The 27,267-nt window shown below is 40.9% G+C and overlaps 2 protein-coding genes across 2 annotated transcripts; one reads left to right on the forward strand and one right to left on the reverse strand.

The window, feature by feature from the left end:
- The first annotated feature begins 113 nt into the window (after positions 1 to 113).
- On the forward strand, positions 114 to 10,448 carry unk (unk zinc finger). Its single transcript, XM_080872797.1, has 15 exons — positions 114 to 482; positions 999 to 1,208; positions 2,669 to 2,845; positions 2,942 to 3,072; positions 4,300 to 4,435; positions 4,548 to 4,665; positions 4,762 to 4,846; positions 4,939 to 5,234; positions 5,373 to 5,438; positions 5,538 to 5,721; positions 5,808 to 5,909; positions 6,020 to 6,205; positions 6,285 to 6,466; positions 6,602 to 6,862; positions 9,187 to 10,448. The coding sequence occupies exons 1-15, from the start codon at positions 334 to 336 to the stop codon at positions 9,340 to 9,342; spliced, it is 2,439 nt and encodes an 812-aa protein (XP_080728923.1). The 5' UTR covers positions 114 to 333; the 3' UTR covers positions 9,343 to 10,448.
- On the reverse strand, positions 10,354 to 27,094 carry unc13d (unc-13 homolog D (C. elegans)). Its single transcript, XM_080872796.1, has 35 exons — positions 26,977 to 27,094; positions 25,724 to 25,914; positions 24,848 to 24,874; positions 22,659 to 22,712; positions 22,489 to 22,545; positions 22,293 to 22,400; positions 22,140 to 22,199; positions 21,861 to 21,927; positions 20,413 to 20,593; positions 20,288 to 20,332; positions 19,723 to 19,794; positions 19,573 to 19,642; positions 19,380 to 19,484; positions 19,006 to 19,098; positions 17,623 to 17,723; positions 17,087 to 17,204; positions 16,685 to 16,806; positions 16,506 to 16,596; positions 16,360 to 16,416; positions 16,174 to 16,271; positions 16,026 to 16,077; positions 15,798 to 15,928; positions 15,259 to 15,376; positions 15,017 to 15,169; positions 14,833 to 14,928; positions 14,545 to 14,751; positions 14,385 to 14,459; positions 14,023 to 14,102; positions 13,791 to 13,905; positions 13,002 to 13,073; positions 12,830 to 12,913; positions 12,629 to 12,749; positions 12,417 to 12,540; positions 12,105 to 12,325; positions 10,354 to 10,820 (listed from the first exon to the last, which is right to left on the reverse strand). Exons 2-35 carry the CDS (start codon positions 25,781 to 25,783, stop codon positions 10,708 to 10,710), a joined length of 3,348 nt encoding a protein of 1,115 aa, XP_080728922.1. The 5' UTR covers positions 25,784 to 25,914; positions 26,977 to 27,094; the 3' UTR covers positions 10,354 to 10,707.
- Between the last annotated feature and the right edge of the window lie 173 nt (positions 27,095 to 27,267).

The raw sequence follows: 27,267 nt of genomic DNA on the forward strand, positions 1-27,267 counted from the left end.
TACAGCCAATGGAAGCAAGCAAATAAAAAAATAAACGTGACCTCGATTCCTTATTTTCTTCAGTTTCACATTTGTGCAAATGCCATAACTCTGTGACAGTTAATATCTTGAGTGTTTTATGACTTTCACTTTAGTTTTGAATCACAGCTTTAGTCACGTTATAACTGAACTTCAAATCCCATAGTTCCGTGTTATTAGTTGTCCCTTTGCTATTACTTCCTCTTGCCCTGCGCAGGCTCACATCGCCACAGAATGCGGATTTCGAAGCTAATGAGAATAGCTAGCCAGTAAGCTAAAAACAAGCTTCTTGTTGTTAGGGTTTAGAAGGGTACAATGTCTAAAACGTATCCACAGCCCCCGTCATCTTCGGTAGCGACGAGTGCCGGAGGACACTCTTCGTCCTCTTCGTCTTCGCCTGCAGGGGGGTCAACATCTCCTGCAACCGTGTTGAACGTGCAGCCCGAGAAACCTCAACATTACACGTACGTAGCTAGTTAGCGGGATTAGCTTGTGTACACAAGTGTGCACAACCTCACGTGCACTTAAACACAGAAAACAACTGTTAAAATGTATTTAAGGAAACTCCATGAATAGTAAACCTGCGTAAAATGGACAAAGCAAATAATGTGCTTATTTAGCGCTGTAGGTCTCCATAAAGAGGCCTAACGTTGGACATTAACAGTAGCCATTTCTTACAGGCTGTGCGGTGGAGCATCGTTTAAGTGCTTTGTTGTGTGTGTGTCACGGCAGCATTCATTAAGTCTTTGTGTTGTGAAAGTATATATATATATATATTAAAAAAAAAAAATCTCCGTGAGGAATTTTGCTCACTGCTGCCGAGACTGTGTTGCGCTAAAACAGTAATTATTTTTATGAGATTATCTTCGTGAAAAACTCAATGATATCAATATATTCCTATTTGTGTAGGCCACTTCAAAATATGGTGACACCGTACAACAACATATTTCAGTCTCTTTGGCTGCTCACCTCTTTCCCAGATATCTGAAGGAGTTTAGAACGGAGCAGTGTCCCCTGTTCGTGCAACATAAATGTACACAGCACCGTCCTTTTTCCTGTTTCCACTGGCACTTCCTGAACCAGCGACGCCGCAGGCCAATACGCAGACGGGACGGAACCTTCAACTACAGCCCAGATGTTTACTGTACCAAATATGATGAGGGAACAGGCACCTGCCCCGACGGAGATGAGTGAGTGTAACAAAGGCTTCAGTTTAGCACAAGATACTTGCCTTGATTATACTTACAACAGAAACAAAAATAGGGATTTGTGTAAGGGGGAAGTTTTGTTTTTGAATGGCATAACTGGCCACACCATGTCTGGGAAGGTCTATATTAGTGGTATGTATAGTCTCTGTAAGGTTAATTTAAACAGAAAGACATAGTATTTAACTAAATGTCCACATTTTCAGGTTTGTTGTTGTTTTAGCAGCCCTTTCAAGTTTAATCTGGCAGGAGAATGTCAAATTCAAGTTCTTTATGAAGCGTATTGTGCAATTGTGTAGGTCTCTGAATGTCAATAGACCTTTATTATCTCCATTAAAAGCATCAAAGTGGTAATTCGGAACACAAATGGGCCAAAACTGTATGGATGTATGTCTAGTAGATGCTTTAGCACCTGTACTGTCACTCTGAGGGTCTCCCTCCAGTGAAATGTGCTGTACAATCCTCACAATGACCTATTTTAATATTAACAAAGAAAATGGAGATCTAAAGGATGCAACATGATTCCTGTTCTGTGACATTTTTGGTTCAGGCAGCCCACCATATAATGGCATCTTAGTTGTGGTTAGTTATGGTCAAAGTAGCCCATTTATTTAATTAATTATGTCCCTCCATCTATTTTCCTACCACGGACCCCTTCTTCTGTCTCTTCATAAGTCTCTTTTTGGGACTGATGTCCCTCCTCCTGCACTTCTCCAAAGCTTGCAGCAGCAACTGTTTGTGACTGCGACTTCTTACTAGTTTTTGCTGGTACTACTGACGGTGCAGCTGCTAACATATTGCTTACTTTGGCACATTTTGTTGCATTTATTTCTTGTTTCTCTTTCTTTTTCTCTCTCAGCTTTTCAGTTCCATGCTTTACCTTTTGTTTAGCCATCTTTATCAACCACTTCTTCCACACTAAACTCTATTCTACAAGGTGCATGACTGCACAGGGAAGGTAGGGGCGAGCCAGTGATGGGGCAATCCAAATTCTAATACAAATGAACCAATGGGCTGCTGTCAGTGCTTGTAGGGTAGTGTTAGAGTGCACAGCGGCCCATCAAGCCGACCTGTATGCTGTGTGCATATGGACACAAAAAACATAAAAAATTATATTTACATGTCATGTCTGATTACCAGTACAGTCCTGGTTGGCACCTATGGATAAAGGTGCAAAGGGTATATATTTTGTGATTTGAGCTTCAAATCAGAATACAAAAGTGTCCTTTAAATGTTGTGTGCTTAAAACATCTCACAGTCCTATTTACATCAGCAGTTGCCACAAACAAAGAATTATGAAGTGTGTTTTTCTTTACCTTTTTTTTTAAAATACTATCCATACAAAACAGTTCATAATTAAAAAAAAACATTGAAATGTATGCATGATTTGCATGCCTTTAAATAAATAATTTAACATTTTTGAATTTTATTTTTCTACATTCCAGGTGCCCATTTCTGCATCGAACAGCAGGTGACACAGAGCGCAGGTACCATCTCCGCTACTATAAAACTGGATCGTGTATCCATGAAACTGATGCAAAAGGCCACTGCAGCAAGAACGGCTCCCACTGTGCATTTGCTCACGGATCACATGACCTACGCAGCCCCGTTTATGACATCAGGTACACCAAATAAAACATGGAAGCGATCTTTGAAGTAGTTTCTATGTATGTGGCTGTGTGTTGACAAAGTTTTTTTTCTCATTACGTGCTACACAGGGAAATGCAGGTGATGGAGTCTCAAGGAGGCTCAGGGACCACAGACGGAGGTGGAGGAGATGGGCAGTCGGGACAGGCAGCGAGTACAGCCCTCATAGAGAAGATCTTGAGTGAGGAGCCACGCTGGCAAGGTAACATCTGGAACACCACTTCAGGAGGAATTCAGGCAGAAAAACAGCTCACTGCTCAATCTTTGCTATGTACTATCGGCTTTGTGTTCCTACCTAAGTACTAAGAGAAAGATCATATGTGTGTAGTCATTAGGATATGGATTGCGTTGGTGTGTGGGGATGTAGCTAGTAGCTGTAGATCGTTTCTTAGTAGTACACAAAAACTCTCTTAATAGAACACAAAGCAAAGATGAAAACCAGGACATGGAGTCTTAAAGCGATCACCACAGTGATTCTAGAAACATGAAGACGTAGAAACAGAGGCTGTAGCCTGACTGCTCATCAGTTTACTTGTTGAAGCTTAGGGTCTGGCTGGTGGGCTGGGGTCAGCACTCACTCTGCTTTAACGTCACTGTGGGTTCTTAGCTAGCTTAGCGTTAGCATGCTGTCTGTGCAGATGGTTGCAAAGAGCTGAAGTTGTGTTAGCAGCATAATGCAAATATCCATGCTGTAGACTGCCACTATTTTCCTCCAACACATGAACTGAAATCAGCTGATTGTAGCATCAGTGCAAGTGGAACCGATAAGCAAGATTGATAAGCAGACAGACTAACAGTTACAAATAACTGGACTACTAGGAGCTGGATCTCTACATTTCTTTTCTAATAAGAACATGAAAAATTGTTAGTCTTCCTACACTGACAAACACAGTAATACAGGATTACCTTAGCTTGCGTACATTTATTAACATATGTTTGCTATAGCGTTTTTGCAACAATTCAACTTGGTTGGAGTTATGCATGTTTGCATGAACCTATTCTAATGTGTTAGTCTGAGTTACAGCACAAACTGATTTCTAATCCTCTGCAGAGATTTCAGTTTCCAAAACTCTGTTGTATCCTTTTAGAAATCTGATATGATGCCGTTTGTTAAACAGTGCTTACAGGTGTGAAGTAAATTAGGTTGTGTTTTTACAAAACCTCTTAAATGTTATTTAAAAACATGTTTTTTGCTTTAATTAAATGTATATATCAGTTTTTCAAAGGTTGTGATAACGTACAAGTTTGAACAAGTCTTGAATCTTTTCAGGTCCAATCACCATCCATATTGGGCTGTATTTTGAGATTGTCTGTTTATATAGATTTCCAGTTGCTGTAAGGTCAAATATTTTTACCTAATTTCCCTTGATCTGCCCTTACAGTCTGCCTGCCTCACTGTGTCTTTCCTCTCTCCTCTGTGTCTCCTCAGATAATGACTACGTGCTGTCCCATTACAAGACGGAGCTCTGTAAGAAACCACCTCGCCTGTGTCGTCAAGGTTATGCCTGTCCGTATTATCACAACAGCAAAGACAGGAGACGCAGCCCACACAAGCACAAATACAGGTGCTGTGTTTCATTGTGCTAAAGAAAGAAGGCATTTAAAACATGAGGCTATTGTTGTTGCTCAATTGGGGCTCAGTTGTTAAAGCAAATTGTTTGTTTCTTACCACCGCAGAGCGTTGCCATGTCCTGCGGTGAAGCAAAGTGAAGAGTGGGGAGATCCCAGTAAATGTGAGGGAGCTGAGTCATGTCAGTACTGCCACACGAGAACAGAACAACAGTTCCACCCAGAGGTTTGTCTCCTTTAGAGGAAATTTTATAGAACTTGACTGGAAATCACCCAAGATGTGAAGCAGTGTCTTTTTTTTTTTTTCTTTTTTTGGTTACAGATCTATAAATCCACCAAGTGCAATGACATGCAGCAGTGTGGCAGCTGTCCCAGAGGGCCCTTCTGTGCCTTTGCTCATGTTGAAAGTAAATCCCCACAAAACACCTGTGATCATGTCTCAGAAACCCAAGGCGCCTGATGAGTCAACTTGTAATTTTTGTTTTTCTTCCTCCTCCAGAGCCCTTTGTTCCAGAGGAACCATCATTCCCCAACCCCAGCTCCCCTCCACCCCCTAGGCCTCCAGACCCTATTCCTGTCCAGGAGGTTTCTGCCAGTCCCGGTTGTCACAGCATGGGGTCTTGCTCTATGTCGGACCCCTTCTCTCCTTCTGCAGGCTCATGTGTAGCAGAGCGGGGCTTTCTTGGTAGCGTTTTGTCTCTGTGTGAGGACATGAGTGGATCTGCAGAACCTCAGTCTCCGTGGGCGGGAGAGGGAGGGTACGGCAGGGCACCTGGCTTTGAGAGGGAAGATCAGGTAAGAAGGACGCGCATAAGAAAAAGGGAACGTGGTCGTATGAGTTCCTATTAAGATATACTGAAGAAATATAATCTCTAGAATGACGACATTACTGCAAAATATTTGTCCTGCTTATTTAAGGTCACTATTTTTCAGGCCAAACAAAGGGGTTTTGCTCTAGAGCAGCGGCACAGAGAACTAGCATCAACTCAGAACAAACAGGTTTTCTTGTTTTCTAATACGATCAAACATTTTGAAATGTATTTCTTGCTTATTTATTTGTTAAAGTAACAAAACCTTTTCTTTTTCTTTCTTCACAAGGACCTTCAGGTGTTTTTGCCAGTTGGCAGCCCTTTGAGTCTGTCCTCCAGTATCCCCTCTAGTCTGGCAGCCACACCACCTAGCCCTGCTCCGCTTGGACCCCCAGGATCCAGCATATCCTCTGGAATGAATGCTAATGCCTTGCCCTTTTACCCGACTAGTGAAACGGTGGAATCAGTTGTTGGTAAGTAAAAGTGAAAAAAAAGAAAATCCACATATCTCGCAGTTGTGACAGTAGATATGTAAGTTGTGGTGTTTTATGTGTTACAGAATCAGCCCTGGATGATCTCGACCTGAATGACTTTGGTGTGTCGGCGTTGGAGAGAAGCTTGGAGAGCAGCTCTGCTCTGCCCAGTGTGGGAGTCATGCTCGGTATTTGAAAGCATGAACACACACAGAATTATCGACATGCGAATATCTGTCTGACATCAAACATTATGTACATGTATGTAAAAATCATTTCTTTTTCTCTTGGCCTACAGGAGGTAGCCAGCTTCAGAGTTCTGCCCCAGTGAACATCCCAGGCTCTTTTAGCAGCTCCGCTGCTTTTAGCTCACCTTCACCATCTCCCCCAGTCAGGCCGCATGCTTCACCATTCTTCTCTACTCATCTGTCCCAACCTGGCCAATCAGAGAGCAGCTTCCTGGGACCATCTCATAGCTCTTTAGGTCTGTAGATTTTTGTTTAAATGATCAAATAGTCTCATACAGAACATGATTTTGCTTATATTTAATTGTTTCTTTGTAGGTCTGAATGGTATGAGTACTAATATCTGGGAGCACTTCCCATCAGGCCAGGGGTCTCCTGGTACACCTCCTACCCTACTGCCCTCTGCTCCTTGTGCAGAGACCTCCAGGCTCAAACAGGAGCTGGAGGAAGCTCACAGGACACTGAAGCAGTGGGGTCACAGCTGGAGACACACAGCTCAGGTAGGTAGGTAGTGGGGCATGCAAATGCGAGCGTGTCCCTGAAGCAGCAGTTTGTGTGCCGTGACCTGCAGAAATAGAAGAAACAAATCCCAATCTGGACCGCACGTCATTTGTTCCGCCTGCTTTCTCTCGCAGTCGTTTGCAGCACTGAAAGCGGATGCAGAGGAGTCACGTGCCCATGCAACGCGGTTAGCCATGGAAGCAGAAAGAGCCAGGCAGGCTGAGGAGGAGGCGCAGAGACAAGCTACTCTCCTGCAGGAGGCGCTGGAGAGCTTAAGGAGCGGAGATAATCCTCATCTGTCACTGCACCAACTCCAGCTACTACACCGGCTGCCGTTGGAGTCGGTCCTCAGTTTACAGGCTCAGCTTTGTACCTGCTTACATACTGTGGAACAGGTAATACCCACAACCTCCACGACCTGTTAGCCTCACACTGCTTGTTTCGAAGTCGAATAGCATCCACTCTAGTGTTCTAGCTAACCAACACTTTTTGGCCACATAGAACATTAAGGAGTTTAGATGTTTAGTTAATTAAGTAAGTAGGCAGTAGCTTACTCAGAAATCCTCAGAAATTATCTTACCAGTCAAAAAAAGTAGTATCAATGTTTTGATACTGATACTGGCTTAAAAGAAAAAAATAAAATGTCCCAGTTATGTGACATTTCATATCTGATAGCACATGTAAGAAGGCTAACACACAAAGCTGGCCAGCCTATCTCAAAGATGGTAGATGAAGGGTCATTGTTTAGTATCTGAAATGGTACGAAGCACAGTGAGGGTTACAGTCACACCACATTCCTCCAGTTTGTCTTCTTAGCAACAGAAGTGCAGTAGTTTAATTAGTGATCTCATGTTTTTTATTAACCTAATTTTCTATCAAAACTTCCATCACACACTTAGACTTTAATTAGAAATCTTGGCTACACGAGGAAAGCAGCGTTAATATAATTCTGAAATTGTGTTGAAATTGTTTTTTTTAGCATGAAACATGAAAACGGGACAGTGCCACCCACAACCAGAAAACGAGCAACCGGGTTTTAGAAAAAAAAGTCACACAAACAAGAGGGAAATGTTCATTTTTTTTTTGAAGGTAGCATCAAAACTGAAAACGTTCTGGAACTCAAACATTCTTCACCATATGTTATATTGTCCCACTCTTTGCAGCTATAACAGCTCCAGTCTCCAGTATAATTAATCCCAAAGGTCAAAGGTTGAGGTCAGGACTAGTCTAGTTCTTCCACACCAAACTCTCTCATCCATGTCTTTGGGGGCTTTGTTTTATGAACTGGAGCAGTCATGTTGGAACAGGAAGGGGCCATCCCCAAACTGTTCCCACAAAGTTAGGACCATGAAAGTCTTGGTATACTAAGCTTTAAGAGTTCCTTTCACTGGCTGAGTCCAACTCCTGAAACATTACCCATAATCCCCCCTCCACCAAACTTTACACTTGGCACAGTGCAGTCAGACAAGTACTGTTCTCCTTGGATACTCACCCATTAGATTACCAGATAGAGAAGCACGATTAATCACTCCAGAGAGCACGCCCTCACTGCTCTAGAGTCCAGTGGTGGATGCTGAGGTGCTTTACACCAATGTGCACTATGCACCTCAGCTGACCCCACTCTGTGATTTTATGTGGACTGCTACTTTGTGGCTGAGCCGCTTCTGAATTGATTCATTCACAAATGTTTATAGAAGCCGTCTGCATGCCCAGGTGCTTGATTTTATACACCTGTGGCCATGAAAGGGATTTTAACACCTGAATTCAGTTATTTGAATGAGTGAGTGAATACTTTCAGCAATAGGGTGTGGCTGTGGTGACGTAAATAACCTAAGATCTGAATTGACTCATTCCTAGTTATGGCCAATTCAATAAGTTGAGACAGATTCTTCAAGATTAGGCAGCCCATCAAAGTAATTATGTTGATCTCACTTATAAGGGGGGGAGAAATAAAGCCCTCTGGAAAGTCAGAGCACTCTAAAACAGATTGGAGCATGCCCTGATGTTCCCATCACAGGCCGGTGTCCTGTATGGAAATGGAGAAACCAAATCCCACAACTTCAAAATTAGACAAAAAAAATGTTTTTGGTCTATTATACTAACTTTCAGCTCTGTGTTTTTAGGCTCTGTGAGAGTAAACTGTATGATCATAGTTGAAAGTAAGGCTCAACCTCGATTTGCTTCCCTTTAAGCCCACTTTTTTCTGATTGGCTGCTCCTCAGAAACAATTCTGGACATGACCATATTAGAGAGATCTTGTCTCTGTGTGACATCCTACAGAGCCAAGAGCAAAAAATAAGTGTCTGATACAGAGATTTAGGTTTTAAACATGAGCTTTTGTTTATAGAACTTGTTTTATATGTGCTGGCTTCATTATTTGAACCTTTACCTGTATTTAACCTGAGTTTCCACTATTGTAGCCATCCATATATGGCAGAAAATAAAGGAAAGAACGATAGATTGTCTTTAACTTTATTCATACTGATACAAATTACTATAGATAAAAGGCATTTTACTACAACAAGACTTGTAAAACGACATATCTGTAAGGTACTGCAGTGGCTGACACGTGTGACAGTAACTTACATGTATGTATGACTAATACTGACAAACACCCAGTAACCTGATGATTCACTAACACTGTATATGAACATAACCATGTATTAATGTCTTTGTCCAGTTTAAGAGATGTTAACATGTCCCTCTTGTGTTTATTAAGGTGGTGTACAGGAAACAGAGACAGTGCTGCGTGACGTGTGGAGAGCAGGGCTCGGTGTCTCTGCCCTGTGGCCATGGACTACAGTGTGAGGGCTGCTCCACCTCTACAGATTGCCCACTGTGCCCTGAACAGAGCCTGGAACAGCAGCTCTCTTGACCTCACAATTCAGTGGGACCACCACAGATTCCAGACCAGTCAGTCCTGATTCCACAGACACCAGCCTCGAATTGTGTCAACAGTTCAGAATTACCCAGAGGTCATTTTGTTATTTGGTAACAAATCAAGCACTGACCTAGTTGTGTACTTCTAAGATGAGATTTACTCACAAATTGCCAGCTTGGTGAGCTGTAGTCACTAAGTAAAAGCTCTTAATGTGGAACTTTGAATGATGTTTCCAGTGGAACAATTTCTTTTCTTTCTTTTTTTTTAAACTAGATGATGCTTTTGACCAGCAACACTGTTCTTTCCACCTGCCCCTGAGTTGTGAAAATCACTTTAAGACCTGCTGTCATTTCTTGTGTAACCCTAGCTATGAAACATTTACACAAATAGTTCTCAATTATGTTTTTTTTTTTACTCTAAACAGAGTGTTTTCCATCCATGTGCAACAGGTCAGCAGTTTATTTGACTTTATTTTTTTATTTATTGTTTAATATTTTTGAGCCATCCTAACAAAAATCAAGAGGTCTGAATGAAAACACTTAAAGGGCATGGTTAGTTTCATCTAGCAATGAGTCTATATTGTTACAGTCAAAAAGAAGATATCCCAGTCTACTGATATCACATTTATAGATTTTACTGCATTTTTTTCTCCCTGTCTTTAGCTAAAATTATTTGCTGGTCATTGTTAACAGAAATATAAAAACAATAGTAGGAATATTTGTTTGAATTTACAACAGATGGCCTCTGTTTAAAGCACTCAGGTCTAATATTCTTCTACATAAACTGGAAGAATAAGCATGTTAACACAATCGAGGCAAACATAGTCAACTTGTGTACTCTTTGAAAAGACATATTTTTAATTTTTACTTTTTCATGTTAACTCAGACATAAGTATTTTTATTAAAACCGGCCCCATTGCTGTGTTTAAATCAACGCGCAACAGGTTTATCTGCCAATATTTTAGCATTTGTAGTAATCTTTGACATTTCAGCGTCAAATGTAGTCTTATATAATATAATATATACACACACACACACACACACACACACACACACACACACACACACACACACACACACACACACACACACACACACACAGTTAAGTGATGTCATACTTATCTCTTGCACTGATTAGACAAAGCATCAGGAAGCATACAGGTATGTAAAGCTGTGTGAGGCTCAAAGTGTTCATGATCACTGTGATGGTCTTCAGTAAACTCATGCTCAGCATAAGGTCCACACACAACTCATGCAACACCAGTGTTTCCTTCTGAGTGGATTTTTTTCATTGTTTTTGGTACAGATCATTAAAACAAATTGTATATTTTTGGAGGAACAGCTTGTTTCTGTGTGTTCATTATGACTGAATGGCCTCCTGTGACTGTTTCTCTCTCTGTCTTCGCTTCTTTGCAAAAGCCTGCGCCTCCCGGTCTCCTTTCCTGGACTCCAGTAACCGCAGGATGTTGTTGTCTACAGAAATGCACACAAACATGGGTTAGGCTTGAGTGCCACTGATGATTTACAATTTAAGGAACACTTTAAAAACACATCAGATCTCAATGGAAAAAAAGTGATGGTGATGTCTATAGTGATATGGTTAATGGGTTAGGGAGGAAAGGGATGCCACATTGTGAGATTGAAATGAAACTTATAAACCTACAGAGGGCTGATTTCAAAGTGAAACAGTGATATAGCAGGCTAGTATAAATTTCATTGCAGCAAGTTAAAATGATACTCGGAAGTTAGGGCATGCTCCTAATGAGCTGACAGATGGTGTCCTGAGGTATCTCCTCCCAGATCTGGACCAGAGCATCAATGAGCTCCTCGACAGTTTGAGGCGCAACCTGGCGGCATAACGTCCCAGGGGTGCTGTGTTGGACTTAGATCAGGCAAGTGTGCGGGCCAATCAGTGCAATTAATTTCATCATCCTTGAGGAACTGCCTGCATGCTCTTATCTTGTGAAGCCGTGCACAAAGAGGAACGTAGGACCTACTGCACCAGCGTAGGGTCTAATAATGGAGCCAAGGATTTCATCCTGATACCTAATGGCAGGCGGGTTGCTGTTGCTTTGTCTATGTATCTACCCACGGATATGCCTTCCCAAACCATCACTGACTCACCACCAAACTGGTCACCTTTAACAATGTTAGACATTCTCCACGACATCTCCGGACGTCACATGTGCTCAGGGTTAACCTGCTCTCATCTATGAAAAGCCAGTGGTGACTTCATGCCAACCTCAATAAGTCTGTTTGTCATCAACATTCACACCAGTGGCCTGCTGGAGATCATTTTGTAGCTCTGGCAGTGCTCATCCTGTTCCTCCTTCCATGAAGGAGCAGATACTGTCCCTGCTGATAGGTTAAAGACCTTCTATGGCAGTGGTGCCCAGGTCCGTGAGTCGTTTGGTACCGGGCCGCGAGAGTGTCAAATTTACGGTTTTCAGGGTTTTTAATCGTTTTTTAGCTTTATTTTTTAATCGTTTTTATTGTTAGGTTTCCCTTGGTCTTTTCCCACGTGTTAGGAAACAAATCTTCTTTTTTTGGTACCAGTACTGGTTTTATTTTGTTGTATTTACCTGCGACACCTTAAAGGTCGGTCTGTGGTGCAAAACAGGCTGGGACGGCTGTTCTACGGCATGTTCATGCTTTTGAGACTGCCTATGCCAAACCTTCTGGCATAGGCAAGTACTTACAATATGAAGCGCCTTGAGGCATCTGTTGTTGTGATGTAAGTTTAACATACTGACGTACTGTTAGGCTTAGGATGCATCAGAGGCAGGCGGATTTGAGCAGGAACGTTATTTGGCTGTAAGCTGAGTTCATCTCCTTTGGATTCTTTAGCGACTCCCGGTATTGATCTGAGGGACAGAAAGGCCTCGCCTTCAAAGTCGTCTGACCTCAAGGTGTCGTGGTCCAGGACTGTGATCACCAGGCAAGCGCTGTGGGCCTGACACTGTTCCAGTGAAACCAGACTACGACAGAGGAGGGGAGGCAGATACATGAGATGAAACACGTAGAAAGAAGACAGCCACACAGGCTCACGTATGAGAGTGAACTACTTACAATTCAAATGCCTCGTCAAAAAGGGGATTGAGATCGCAGTTTTTGATCTGAGTGCAGCGAGGTTCTACCTCGGGAAAGATGTGGTAAGGCTCCAGACACAGATGCACGAATGGATCACTGAGACCTGCCGTCAATGCACACGTCACTGTATACTTATCATGGATCTAGAGCGCCTGTTTGTATCAACAGGATGTGTTTGTAACTGTTCTCACCATTAGAATCCATTGGTAGGAGGTTGACTGCATTCAGCACGTCAATTCTGAGTCTTTGGTCTGATGTTCTGTAGGATGCTAGGAGGGTGACAGCGCCGTATTTCTCCCCACTGTATGCTTTCTGTAAATCAGCAGAGACAGTGACAGTCTAAAAGAGCTGCAAAAGAAATTTGTGTGATAAGTGTTTATTGCAAAACTCACCTGCTCAAACACTTTCCCTTCAAGGTACTTTTCCACAAGCTGCTGGCTATTCAGGGAGTGGTGAGTGAGGTGGCTTTTGAGGGCCTCGACAGACACAAGAGTGAAATAATAAAGTCAAATCGTTTTAAACTCTTCGGTGAAATGAATAGTTTCTTCTTCTGCAGAGACTCACCTTGTACTCATCAGAGTGAAGTTTATTCAGAGGAAGTCCGTTTCCCTCCGCGTGGAAGCACTGCTCAAGGCACTGACATTTTCAAGAAATGCAAAAATAAATTATTACGCTTTTTACGGGTTTTTTTATTTTGATGACGTCCGCTCAAAATGGTCGTTCTAATGACCAGCAGTCACAGCTCGTCTGCTTCATTGATCTGTAACCTGGGTACACTGCAGTAACCTTACTGATGAGTTTCAATTACTAATTTAAAGTCTAACTGAAACAACATGATGTTCATTTGGTAAATAGTGGTCCCCATTTAAGTCAAAAAGGATGATAAAGAATAGCAGATGAACAGTACTCAAAGCCACGTCCTTAAGAAAGAGGACAAAATCCAGCAAAGATCTTACAGGAGCTGAGAGATCATTTTAGAAGGCCTTGGTTAATATACACGTCACCAAAACCTCATGAGAAATGTTCTTAGTGGAAGGGTAGCTGTTAAGATGCCATATTCAAGGTAGGAAAAAATGCTGAGGTATGCCAAACTACATAAGAACCTTCCTGAAAATCAGTGACAACAGGCCTTATTGAGTGATGGATCGATATTCGATATTTTTGGTACAAATTCTCATCAGTATATACAGAGGAGGTCATGAGAGATATAACAGTCTCAACATCACAGAAGAACGGAGCCAACATTCAAAGAGGAGCTTGGAATGTCCTTTAAGAAGATTGGAGAACTTTTCCTGAAGAGTGCTTAAAGAAATAACAAGACAGCCAGACAGTTTTCTGTGGCTGTGGACCAACCTGCAGTGTATATAGCAACCTCTGGGAGAACACCATTAGCCCCTCTTGCAGTTGATGCTGATTAGCCACCTGGTGGATGATTTTCACTGAGTTATTCCACAGAGGAGTCAGGAGACTGGATATAGAAGATAAAATAAGTTGACACTCTTTAGAAAACTTTCTTGAGACACTGAAAACAAACTACTGGAAAATACACAACACAAGCAGAGCTATCAGACATTAGGCTCAGTACCTGTTGAAGTTCTCTTGAACTAAGTTTTCATTCATGTACTGCAGCTCCTGCTCTATGTAGCGCATAAGAGGGGCTGCAGCCTAAGAACAGAAAAGAGGCTAAATGTTAGGCAAACACAGAAATTCAGTTCACATAGACTTGATTCAATTCAGTCCCCTCAAGGTGATTTATGTTGTGAGTTAAAGAGAAAAGCCAAACAATCAGACCCACTATCAGCAAGCACTTGGTGACTGTGGGAAGGAAAAACTCCCTTTTAACAGGAAGAAACCTTAGGCAGAGGAGGAGCAGCCGTCTGCTGTGACCAACTGGGGATGAGGTGAGAAAACTGGACAAAAGACTGGAAGAGAGCAGGCATGACTCACATCCTCTGTGGATTTGGAAGGAATCCTCCGTCTGGTCGACATGTTTCTGACGTGTGTTTCAATGTCTGTGTTTAACTGAAGAGATATTTCATTTTAAATGTGTGAAATATAGCGTTTTTTTAAAAAAAACTGTCCAGTTTTCCATTCTAGTCTTCGATACCTTCTTCCCAAGAGTGTCTAAAGCTGATCGGATCTCTCGGCCCAAGATGCTCTGGGCCTGCTGGAGCTGTGAGGGCAGCGTGTTTTTGAACTGGCTTTCTCCTATCACATCGTGAGTCCTGTCTCGAAGCCCTGCCCAGTTCAGCTGCGTGGGAAGTCGGGTCAACACAGTCCGCAAGTGCTCCAGGTCATTCACAACCACGCACAACTGCACAGAGAGGAGGAGGACAATCTGGTTGTAGCATTAATTTGTTCCTATAGATTATTTTTGTTGTTTTCTTCTTCTTACCATGTTAATAGCAGAGCCGTGGTCAGAGTTCTTAGACAGCACCCTGACTCTCTCCTTTAGGATTTTACAATAGTTCACCACAATCTTACAAACATCCTGAAAACACACAGAAAGCCGGGATATACAACCAACAATCTTTCCAACAATCATGTAATGTAACCAGTTTATAATCTGATATATGCACCTCGGTGATTTTGACCATGAGCATGAAAGCCTCCTCGGGGTCAGGCCAGGACAGCTGTTCCCACAGCTGGCAGATGGGCTGGATGCACGCCACCAGGTCCACTGCTGAGGAGCTGTGTTTTATTGGTACAACACCAGTTTGCAGTGGTTGGAGCTGAGAAGAAGAAAGGGTTTAAAAATATATATTGACATTTTTCTTTGTGGAAGAAATTTACATTACAATAAGAGTCTTCTGTCATTTACCTGGTCCACCTGGACAGCCCTCTCCACCCTGTCCTGAGTGGTGCTGAATGCCTGGTTCAGCCAGTAAGGCAGAGCCTCTCGGAAACCCTCATGAAAGTTTGACAGCTCTAGCACTCCCCTGAAAAGGCAAACAAGCTCTTGAGCTCCTATTACATTACTTGCATTAAACTCCAAAGTACTGACAGAAGGAATTTAAACTTCAGCTGAACAAACAAAAAATAAATAGATTAAAAAATGGATCGAACGCTTAACTGAAGTGTCAGCACCACTTTAAAAAACATGAATACAACCCGGTTTCTGTGCAAATTTGGGCCCACACGTGTAATGTTAATACAATTAAAAGGCAGTGATTGGAATAATTTGTATCCAAAACAATGTAATTGACAAAATCTTTAGGGTTTTTGATAAGGAAACAGTTTATATGACTAATTGTGAGGTTTTCCAGCAGCTGTTTTAGAAACAGGGTGGTACATTTGGAGCGATGGGACAAGTGAAGGGCTGCCATATAAGATAGATCACTGAGTGTGATGATTTCTGACCTTTTCTGTAAGAAAGCTTTGTCTTTGTAGATGGCCTGCAAGCTCAGATAAACTGGGAACAGGCTGTTGGCTAGTTTCTGCTCCATCTGATCCTCCATTAACGACAAGGTTTCCCTCATTTCTTTTGCAATCTGTGGAGGAAAGGAGAGAACAATGTGGCGAGAAATGACCAGATTCATTAAGAAGAAGGTTGACGGGGCTTGAAGGGACTGTTCCATTTCTACTTACCAGGGAGTCAAACCTCTTATAGGTGACAGTGAACACATCAACTTGCACAGCACTGTTGTGATAAAAACATCATGAGAACAGGGAAGGTTTTCATTCATTTCAAGCTACTGTAAGCCAAGTAAAAAACAACATTTAATTGCCTTCTTACCTCACAAATACTCTGTTCCAAACGTCTTTGTTGTGTTTTATGTCTTCCTGCACCTCCCCAATCAACCTAGAGAGGGCGCTCCCAATCTCTGAGAGGTCCTGTGTGACAGCATAGTGCAAAAATAGTAAGTGTAGTGCAATAAAATGGAGATGCCAGGTAAGATTTTCATGATGTGCTTGACTTTACCTTAGTCATCGGCTGATGCAAACCCTTTTTGATCACGAACCAGTCCTCTGTACCTTTCTGATATAAAAGTAATGTGATGAGTACTTACAGTTATATGATGTACTAAACATTAAGATGGCAATAATCTCCCAAGTATGATGACTGACCTGCATAGCATCGGTGACCTCATCATGCAGGTCAAACTGAGCTGGATTTAATTTCTGAAAAGCCTGTGTCTTACAGATCTGGACTAATATCCTAAAAAAAGCACAAGTACTTCATAATCAAAATCCTCAGCTACAACAGCTCTGCCGCCGAGTCTGTAAACACTTATAACCACGTGTACCTGAGCAGTCTGTGTAGTTTTGGAGTAGCGCTGGGTGTTGGAGGGAAGATGTCTCTGTATTTGGCCACCAGACACAGGCCGTACTGTAGGAAGCCGTGAAGAGAGTCCCCAAGTTCCTGTTTCTGATAACAGAGTGCAACACCTTCCTCAACACTTCTGGCATTGAAAGTCAGCTCCTGGCTTCTTTTAACTTTTTTATTAATGACTATCACAGGACAGAAAAATCATCATTAAAGCGAGATGACGAGTAAAAGTAGGTGACATAGTTAGGTTGCATTAGCAGTGAAAGTATGCAGGTCCCTGCGCTGTTAAAGCTCTTCACCTCTTTTCAGAAATTCTCACAGTTAAGCACATTTGCTTCTGAATTATGCAGCTGTGTGACAGTGAGTTGAGCACTTATACCTGTTGGTAGGGCAGCTCCTGCTGGTGCCAGTGGTATTCTATACTCGTGAGCTGCTGTAACAGCACAGACGAGTCCACTTCTAAGCTCTGGTACAACTTACTGTACGCCACCCATTTCCTGTCAGGGGCACACACATCCACATTTATTCAGAAGCACAACTGAAAGCTGGCACAGCAGTAACAGTAACTACGGTTAACAGCCGCACTAATGTACTCGAAAGACCATTTTTAAAGTGAATTTGTTTTTGACACACAGTCTTCTAATTTTGTCTTTAACTGATGTGTATTGGTAAAATCCCAAAATGACGAATGTAATTAGGTTTCAGTTACATTTTGTGGGGATTCTTTGACTTGGATCACACTGACTTACAATATGTCCATCATACCTCTGATGCAATATCACTGGAAGCTGATAAATGATAAAAATATAGCAATAGATTGATAGATCTAGAGTTTATGATTCTCTTCAGCTAACGCAGGGCTTGTTTTATCTTCTTCTCATATGAAATTTACAACATGTTAAATATGGTGCTTACGCCAGGTCCTGAAGAAAAGGTGAGAGGTCGTTCTGCGTAGCGTACAGTTCGAGCAGAGTCTGGGCCTCGCCGCACAACTCCCCTTTCCACGGGGCAGAACTCTGAGAGACACAAAACAAGATCAGAAGGTTAAAGGGAGAGTTCACCCTAAAATCAAATCCAGACATTTTTTAGTACTACTACAGGCCTGTGCTGCAGTATTGTTTCGATTGTCCATCCGTGCAATTGTTTAAATATAAAGATGAATGTCATGATTCTTTTATAAGGTGTTGCAGGTGCATAAGGGCTAAAAAGGTGGTTGTAAAGGCAATGTGATGGCATCCTGACATATCCTGCATAATTCAACTTTTGTAGATATAAATGAGATCCTGTCAAATTAAAATGATATGACGCTTTTATTAAGGCGTGATAGGTGCATAAATACTCAAAACAGGTCATTTTAGCCTGCTGATAAGTGGTTTCCGAGTAATGGGATAGCATCATGATATGACATGTGTAATTCAGCTTTTTTCAGATGTAAATCAGACGTTTTTGTCATGTTCTTAAAATGATAAAACGCTTTTATAAGGTGTTGCTGGTGGATAAAGGCTCATTGACATCATCAGAAAGGATAACATCATGATGGCATCAACATATCTGATATCTCTAAGTGGACTTAGATGAAGGGTGCCAAGTTTGGTTGAGCAACTCTTGAATGTGTAGTTTGCAGACAGACAGACAGACATTTCCGGTACTACAGTAAGCTTTATTCCTCTAAATATTCTTTGTTGTGAGTTGCTGACTTTTGGAGATCCCAGCTGTAAAATTAGTTGTCTTCTTCTGAACAGAATGGCTAAATCCAATCCAATAAAACAAAATAAATAAAAAGGTCACCATCACTGTCTTTCCAGAAATCCAGAAACAAATAGTGAGAAGTTTCATGCAAGCACTATTTTCTTCCCAACAACCACCAACCGTAATACTTTACAAAAGAATTTGAGGCTTGCTCTTGTGACAAGATGCGAGCACTGATGGTGCCCCCCTTGGCTGATGGGTAATGTTAGCTAGCTCCACACTCGATGCAGTTGGGTGTAAAGGAAAAAGTTCCTACATGAAACGGTCATAAGAAGGTTTGTGAACTTTTCGAGTGAACTTTGTTTCTATTATCTATTATGCTTCATGGACAGAAAAAGAAACTTATTGAGTTTTTCAAATTAACTTTTCGTGCTTTGAGCATTAGAGGGGAAGTGGTTAGGGTTAACTACGTAATTAAGCAAAAGTACACATCTTTACGTTTATTTTCTGGTGAACTGTCCCTTTAAAGAAGAAAAAGACAGCACGAAGAGAGAGAAATGAGAGACTGATGAAGGATTTTGAGAAGAGCTGAGAGGATGTTTGCCTAACCTGTTGCTTTGAGATGTAAGCCTGGACAAACTGCTGCAGAATGCCACAGTAGTTGACGTAAGCGCTTCGGCCGGCGCTCAGGGTCCCATCTCTCTGTCAGTCACACAACACATAGAAAGTATTTTCTGTTAGACATATAAATGCTATGTTCTCTGTTGTGCAAGAAGCGCAAGTCTCTCCTATTAGAGTATTGTGTCATTAACTTCACTGTTATTGAATCCACTTCCTCTTTCTTGAGTAAGTTTAGACATCAAAGAGGTTTCATGAGTGCACATTTCTTCATTTATTCTAACAGAGACGCTCTGTAAAACTACGCTCTGTAAAACTACGCTCTGTAAAACTACACGGACACTGCAAAGAGGGCATCTTTTTACCCCTTTGTGGATGAACTTGAGGTTAAGGTGGCACTGGCCACGATTAGGGTAAGTCTCTGTTCTGGGCTCCAGAGTGTACCAGTTGTCTTCAGTACAGTGGAGCTCCTGTAGTGTGAGGATAGAAAATGGTTACTAGACTGGAAAGAGAGCGCTGAGCAAAAACAGACGATACAAAAATAAGATCATTTAATACCTTCAGTTTTATAACGACTTTTCCCAAAAAGTCGTCTGTTCCTTTTTCTTTTTTGGCCTCCTTGATCATCCTAAACAGGTACGAGTAGAAACACTTAGCTGTTTTGCATAATCAACTTTTTATGTGTAAGTCACAGAGAAAGTAGAATACCTTCTTAAATTATTTAGGTTGGTTGTGAACTCCTCTAGTTTCTGTGTGAGTGACACCTCTTCATCTTTGTCCCTGTAGCAGAAAAGGCACAGCACAAAGGAATGCAGTGAAAAGACCATTTTATAGGGAATCTAATATGCTCATCTCAAATGCCATATTATTGTTTTTGCACCCTACTAGAGCAGCTTTGCATGATGGGCAGTTCAAGCTAATCCTTATTAATCCTTTCAGCTAGCCGTCTTTGTGAAATAAACAGTTTTAGCTCATTCTTGCCCCCTTCAAGCACACTTTGTTCTGATTGGCTGCCTCTCACAAACAAATGTTAGGAACAGCAGGTGGGTGGGGCATCTGTTCTCACAGCTAGAGCTCTGTATGCATGAGAGGACAGTAGTCTCAAGCCCGAGCTTTGGGCTCACTTGTAGCACAATCTCTTGTTCACCCATCATTTGAGACTTTGACCACATTTAATTTAATTATTGTAACTCCATATATTTGACAGAAGATAAGGAAAAGCATAATTAATTAACTTTAAAACAAACAAAGTAAAGGTTTCTGTTTTTCTCACCACATCTCAAGGTGGAAGCTGGCACCTGCAAAATGTCCAAATTCTCTGAAAGGAAGAGAAACAGTAGAAGGTAATGTGGGCGTTTCAATCTACTTCAGCAGAAATGATCAAGAATTGTGACTCACAGTATGAACGTTTGGTTCCAGATGGGGTTAAGAGTTTGCTTTTTAATGTCTGTTTGGTAGATTTTATCATGTGATACTGCATCCTTTACGACAGATTTAAGGGGTTTGGCTCTGGACTGGCGAGTCCGACTCTCCTCCTCATCCTCCATTATAGTGAGCAAACAGTATGGATCACTGAAACCTGTTCAAAACAAACAGTTTTTGATTAACTCAAGTCACCTCCAAAAAGAGATTAACCAATCATAAAAATGTAAACTCAGTAAATTCAAATATGAATCACGTTTGGTAGAGGAGAATGACTAAAGATTCTTAGAAGGAAGGCACAAGATCTTCACTTCTTTTTTTCTGAGGATAATCATTTTGAGAAAATATGCACATTATAAACTATAGACTATTAACCTTATCAGGATTTGCAAACAGAGGAACACTAACCATACGACATTAACTAGTCTGGCATTTCGGATTTGTGACAATCATGGCGACAATGAATCAGACCCCAGTCACACAGGGCTGGAGACTGCTGCATAACCATCTGGCAGTTTAGGGTTGTCTACAAAATAAATCAAATCAAATCGATCCCTGATTCTTCCAGTCCACATCCCAAAGTTTTCCTTGGGTAAGATGCAGAACCCCATTGGATGAGACTTAACTGAGGAAAAAGATACTATATAAATAGCAGTCTATTTACGAAATTAACCAGAATTCTCCAGGAACTACCGCTAACCAATCAGGTCATACACATTTTTCTCTAGCATGGTTGTATCAAGAACATGGCAGACAACAATCCCCCCCACCATCATGTAAGAAACTTCAATTGTAGCTTACAAGCTAAATGCTAATTTAACATGCTAAAAAGGTAACAATGACAATGGAAACACGACAATTCTTCAGCATTAAGTTGCTAGTATTTAATCACATTTTTAGACATCAATCATCATTTTATATCATGAGTTTTGGGGCTTTTAGTTATAATCCACAGTACTGGAAAGATGGCAGCAAAGAGGCACAATGTTCAGCTTTTCTAAAACATTCCAGCTCAAAAGGGAAAATCTGAAATACCCAAAGTTGCACTTTTTAATGTCAATCCATCCATTACCATTTGGAAGCTATGTCTGCTTTTGCATTAAATGTATATGATCGTGTTTTTTAGGCACTTTCGGTGTTTGACTTTTTTAGGTGATCACACACAGTAAATTTGATTGATTAATAACTTTCATAGTATAATTTCTATTTCTTTGTTTTAAAAAAATAAAGAAAGAAAAGAAAGAAAGAAAACCCCCAAACAAAAAATAGTAAGATGATGTGCAGTCTGGTCAAGTCTAGCCTAGCTGAAATCAACATCGATATAGAATCTCTGGCTAAAAAAGAAACACATTAAAAGAAGTCTCAATCATCACATCACTGAAAAGTGATAACCCCCTCTCTGTACGGGAAAGGCAAGAACTCACCACTGATGTCTTTTCCCAGAATTCCCTTGGCTTCCTTGACAGTGGCCATCAGACAATATACTGGGGGCTGGATGGATAAGAGGGTTAGATAATAAAACAACATTAAACAGCATTAACTGTTTAATGTAATATTGTTTGCAGCATTAAACATACTGATGACATCATTTCTGCCACAGTAAAGACAGTGGAAAATAGAATTCTTATGACTACTATTAATAGATGTTGGTGGTCTTCAGCATCGCATTTATTGGAACAAGTATGCAGACTTCCTTTTCTCACCTCTGTGCTCTGTACTTTCTCCAGCAGACTGTCGTGCTCTGATTCTGTCATAGTGAAAGCCTGGTAGATAGGATGGATTGAACAATCATCTAGTTGCACACCAACGCAGTTGGAAAGTTATGAGTGCCGTTATACACGCGTGTACGTTTTTACCTCTCGGATGTACCGTCGAAGCTGGTCATCTGTGAAAATCTCATTTGAAGACGGTTTCCCCATTTTGTGTGCGATGGTGTACAGTAGCTCCTTATACAGAGGCTTGAGCTTTTAACAGACATAATCAGATTGAGAACGTTGTTTGAAAATGCCATTTTATGTGCTGAACATAGTCATACACTGGAAGTGATTATACCTCCATCTCCTTGTGTCTCCTTGCTTTCTCTTCTGGATTTTCATCTTCTTTAAAATCCTAAAGGAGACACGGGAAAACTATGTTTCCATGATTCTGTTTGATAAATATGGGAATCATGCATAATTTTAACCTGAAATTTAAGCATTTAAAACACATGCAGGGTGACTTACCCTCCCTCTCAATTTCCTTGTCAACCCCAGTTTACGTGTATGCACAGGTGAAAACTGGAAAGGGAAACACAGAAAACGTCAAAAAGCAGACATGAAAGGAACATTTTAAAACTATACAATGGATTACAATGGATCACAGTGAGTTTCAAGTTAGTGAAGGTATCGTATCTACGATCTAAAACGTCATCATTTCTGTACAGTGAAAAATATAGATTCAACTTGAAGGACTTGACATGAAATTATGCACACATATAAAATCCATTCATTATCCTCATACAATGCAACTTTCTCTATATTACTTTAGAATCAACATATCAAAGCTTCCAAATTTCTATTTTGTTTTTTGCCTCATGTAGATACCTTAGTTCTTAGTATCCTATGTAGATACATTTGTATCTACATAACTAATTACCACAAAGATTCTGCATATTTTGACATTCACTTTTCTTATAGGACGTGTTCTGGTTTGTCTGCAACTTGATTTTTTCTTTAGCAATACCTCCAGGTTGAATTCTGAAACACAGTTCTCAACAACTGTTGGAAAGATTTAGATTAAATTTTATACAGACATTCATTGTGTACAGAGGGTAACACCGATTGTGCCACCACAGTGTCAAAGCGTTAACCTATTTAGTAAAATAATCCAACATCTATTCACAGACTTATACAAGATGTCCAGTGTCCGGCAGCCTCGCCTCTGTCAGTGCGCCCAAGGGCAGCTGTGGCTACAATGTAGCTTGCCATCGCCAGGGTGAATGGGTGAATGACTGAATGTAGTGTGAAGCGCTTTGGGGTCCTTAGGGACTAGAAAAGCGCTATACAAATGCAGGCCATTTACCATTTGTGACATTCATTGTTCGAAGAGGATATGTCCTAGTAACTGTTCCCCTGTTCATGAGGGGACTTTCCTGTACCAAAGCCAGTACAATAACTATGGGAAGGATTATCCACACATTCAAAGTCTTCTAATAACGAGACCTCCTGGCTTTAACATATTCAGTAAAATAGTCCAATATCTACTTGTCACATTGGCAGCTCTTTGAGCAAATTCCCTATAAAAATTCCTGAGATTTTGTACATTTTGACATTGTCCACAGAGGACATTTGCTAATGACTTTGAGGACTTTTAAAGGTGCTGTCCTGACAAAGACTGGAAGGATTGAAATGAAATTGTGCACAGATGTTCATGGTCCTCAAAAGATGAATTTTACAGATTTATTCTCTAGTATCACCATAATGTAATTTAGCAATTTCTCCCAATATCTACAGGACAGACTTGCACAAGGTCTGCAGATGTTAAGTGAAAAGTGCATATTCTTCACGTTGCCTCTACTCGAGCTTCCTCCACCAGTCCAAACATATGTGGGTTAATTTCTCTTTGGCAATTCTGGTTTGTAAGTTTGCAATAAACTGGCAACCTGTCCCATGTGTTCCTTGACTTTTCCTTCTTGGAGTTGGGATATGCTCCAACCCTTCCCGCATTGGATAAGCAGAACGAAATGGCTATTCTTAAAGGATTTATCGTAATGATTCTGGGGGGGATATCTGACTTTTTCTCAGCCAGTGCAACCAAGCTGATCTGCAATAAAATTTCTTGACCGCTATCGGAGGGATTAACTTAAAATTTAGTACAACAGTTTTTGTCACAAGAGGATGAAATCTCCACTAGTAAAAAACTTGGGTACATTTTGTACCAAGTGTAGCATAATGACTTGCGATGGGATTATTTTTCCTCTTGGAACAAAAGCAGCAGCTAAGCTTTGAGAAAGCGAGAGAGACATCTCAATAGTAACTCAACAAGTTATTGTTCTTTTTACTGATCAATAGATCTTGCATCACATGACTTCTAAAAATGGTGATCATGTATAACAGAAAGGTAAATTGTGTAGTTGCAGTGTATACTTAATGTAGTCTAAGCACTTTCAGTGGTCAGACTAGAAAGGAACTATATAAATCCATTCCATTATTTAGCCTTGAGTGGTAATTAGCAATAAACCTGCTAACCATTACACATCTAACTATCTATAAATATGACAGTGTCAACATGCTGAGAACAGTGATACAGAGTCTTTAGGCTCTGGTCTTTCAGTTTGGCTAGTTTGGTTTAGTTAAATTCCCCCCCGAACACACACAAAAACACACACTGGTTTAGTTCATCACAGCCAAGCCAATTGTTTGTGTTTTTTTACCTGTTTGAGTCTTGGTAAGCCATGCTCCTGGAAAAAACAAGGGAAAGGTGCTTATGTTGCACATTTAAATGGATGTAAAAAAAAAAGCAACTACTTCAGTTGAATCAAACTGAAACTAACAGGAATTTAAATGTGATCTCAAGTCACTACAGCCTTCGCTACAAGTTCTTCCTGTGCAAAAAGTACATCAATGCTGGTCTGAAGAAATGCGAGTGCTTCTTTAAAGTTTCTGATAAGGCCTGCCTATGCAAGAGACTTCCTCTGTCACTGATAATGAAACTGACTTGGAAGCAAAAGCAAACCAACAATCCAGGAAATTCACTTGAAAGGGAATCGTTATAAACATAGTCTGAAAATAATTATGCAGATACACACGTACCCAACCTCAACAAACGCACATGCACACGAGTACAGCATTTTCATTATGTACCAATGTAGCAAACCCTTCAAAAGTAAATGATTGCAAAACACTTTTGTGAAAAATATGTTTAATTCTTCATGATCTGATGTTTTCCCCCCCTAAAATAATAATGAATCATAGTCACAGCATCTCAAAATAGCCATTTGGAGACAGTGACTCAACTTCGGATGCAACAACACTGTTGTAGCTGCCATTTTATGTTTTTTTTTTTCTTTTAATTTTTATATAATTACCCTAAAATGCAAAAAAGCTTTGCTAGTATAACAAGCCACTGAAAACCAAACCAGGAAAATCTTTCAAACCCAGAGCAGAAATATTTGAAGGGATCATCAGTTTGCTTGTGGCCCGATCACCGTGTAACATAAGTAGTTAATAACTTAAGGAGAATCAAATTTAAATAAATATTGTGTAGCCTACAATCATGCCAACATATTGAAATGCACTGTAGTCCTTACCTGTTCAGGTGTTTGCAGTAGATTGTCTCCTTTGTTCGTGGGCTCACTTTGACTTGACATATTGATGCGAATCTAAGATCATCAGACTCCTGCCTCGTGAGCTGCTGAGTCTAGTGTGCGCGATATAGGGAAGCTGAGTGCTTTGGTGTGTTTCGATGAACTGTCACACAGCAGCCGGAAGTCATCACTTCCTGTAGAAGGTGGTAATGTCAATGACTGTGACTTATGACTTTTTCTTCATCTAGTGCCCTACATTTTGTTTGAATACAAAATACTGGTCTGGCTCCCTGTTACCTTTGCATATACAAACATCAACACACACACACACACACACACACACACACACACACACACACACACACACACACACACACAGTGTTTTACATCTCAGGACATGAGATTTGTTGTAAATCAAGCTTTAAAGGTTACATTCACTGTTCGCGTTATGAAATAAAATTTATGTCCTGGGAGCAAATTTTCCATAACTTGACAGATGATGAATTAAATAATGAAACTGCGTGTAACATGAGACAGTGCAGCCTGTCTGTGGAGTGTGGTTAGTTTTACCTGTGTTTATTTAGAATGTTGACTTACTCCATTATACTACTCCACTATGAGTTCATATACGCTGCTCCAAAAAACGGTACAGCCGACTAAACCTGTGATATTATTCTCTTGTTTTGCTTCTTGCTAGTGTCCTTGTCACTACTTGTAGCATAAGACAGTATCTGCAGGCTATTTTGGTTGCACAGGTAATCTAGTTTCTCCAGGAGGGCACATTTAATGCAATCTGAAGAATGTTGAGGAGGTACCAGAAAATTAAATAGCGAGAGCTGGACACTGTCTGATCTACATATTTCTGATCAGACTCCTTGAGTAAGGGGCAAGGTCCTGAGATCATTTAGTGGGATCTGTGTTCACAGACTAGCATTTACAGCTCAAATGGCATTTGCCTAAGAAATACAGAGTGGTGCCTGTCCAGACACGTCTATATAGCACGCAATGCTAGACTGGCTAATGAGTTGGTGTTTTTTTTTTAATTGAGAGAAGTTCAGGAGACACTATTTGCAGTATTTTATTATCAGGCAGTTAAAGATTTGGCTTGCATAGCTGTGGACCTCTATTCGGGCAGTCTGCACACGGAGAAGTGAAGCACAATTCCTAATTCAAAGTATATACTTAGACACATGGAAACAAGAAATATTTGTGATTGGCTATTGATGGAGAGATGCCACGGTTTAGACTCAACATACCCTGATTTGTTCTTCTCGAAGTCCTTCTGGATGGCAGTGGTCATTGTCCTCCACTCAGGGATCTTGTCCTGTCACAATAAAGTCTCCATGTCTTGTCCACTAGAACCACCTGTTGTCAGACACCCAAAGCCAAGCAGCCTGTCCTATCTGAAACTGTGTTGTGTAAAGGTGAAGCAATTTACTTTCAACACTCAACTCCTTCCATGCCTCTTTGTTAACCCTTCACAGCTTGAGATTAGTAAAGCTTGTATAATTCTAATGAAGAGTGTATCAACTCTATTATGAGCGTAC

The sequence above is a fragment of the Rhamphochromis sp. 'chilingali' genome (assembly GCF_963969265.1).
Source record: "Rhamphochromis sp. 'chilingali' genome assembly, chromosome: 22".
In the NCBI taxonomy this organism is placed as follows: Eukaryota; Metazoa; Chordata; class Actinopteri; order Cichliformes; family Cichlidae; genus Rhamphochromis; species Rhamphochromis sp. 'chilingali'.

Excerpts from the sequence above, each read along its gene's own strand:
- unk (XM_080872797.1), top strand. The coding sequence starts at position 334 with ATGTCTAAAACGTATCCACAGCCCCCGTCATCTTCGGTAGCGACGAGT. Across the intron at positions 2,846-2,941 it reads AGCCCCGTTTATGACATCAG|GGAAATGCAGGTGATGGAGT; the intron begins GTACACCAAATA and ends CGTGCTACACAG. Across the intron at positions 5,235-5,372 it reads GCTTTGAGAGGGAAGATCAG|GCCAAACAAAGGGGTTTTGC; the intron begins GTAAGAAGGACG and ends ACTATTTTTCAG.
- unc13d (XM_080872796.1), bottom strand. The coding sequence starts at position 25,783 with ATGTCAAGTCAAAGTGAGCCCACGAACAAAGGAGACAATCTACTGCAA. Across the intron at positions 12,914-13,001 it reads TTCACTCTGATGAGTACAAG|GCCCTCAAAAGCCACCTCAC; the intron begins GTGAGTCTCTGC and ends GTGTCTGTCGAG. Across the intron at positions 12,326-12,416 it reads TTTGACGAGGCATTTGAATT|TCTGGTTTCACTGGAACAGT; the intron begins GTAAGTAGTTCA and ends CCTCTGTCGTAG.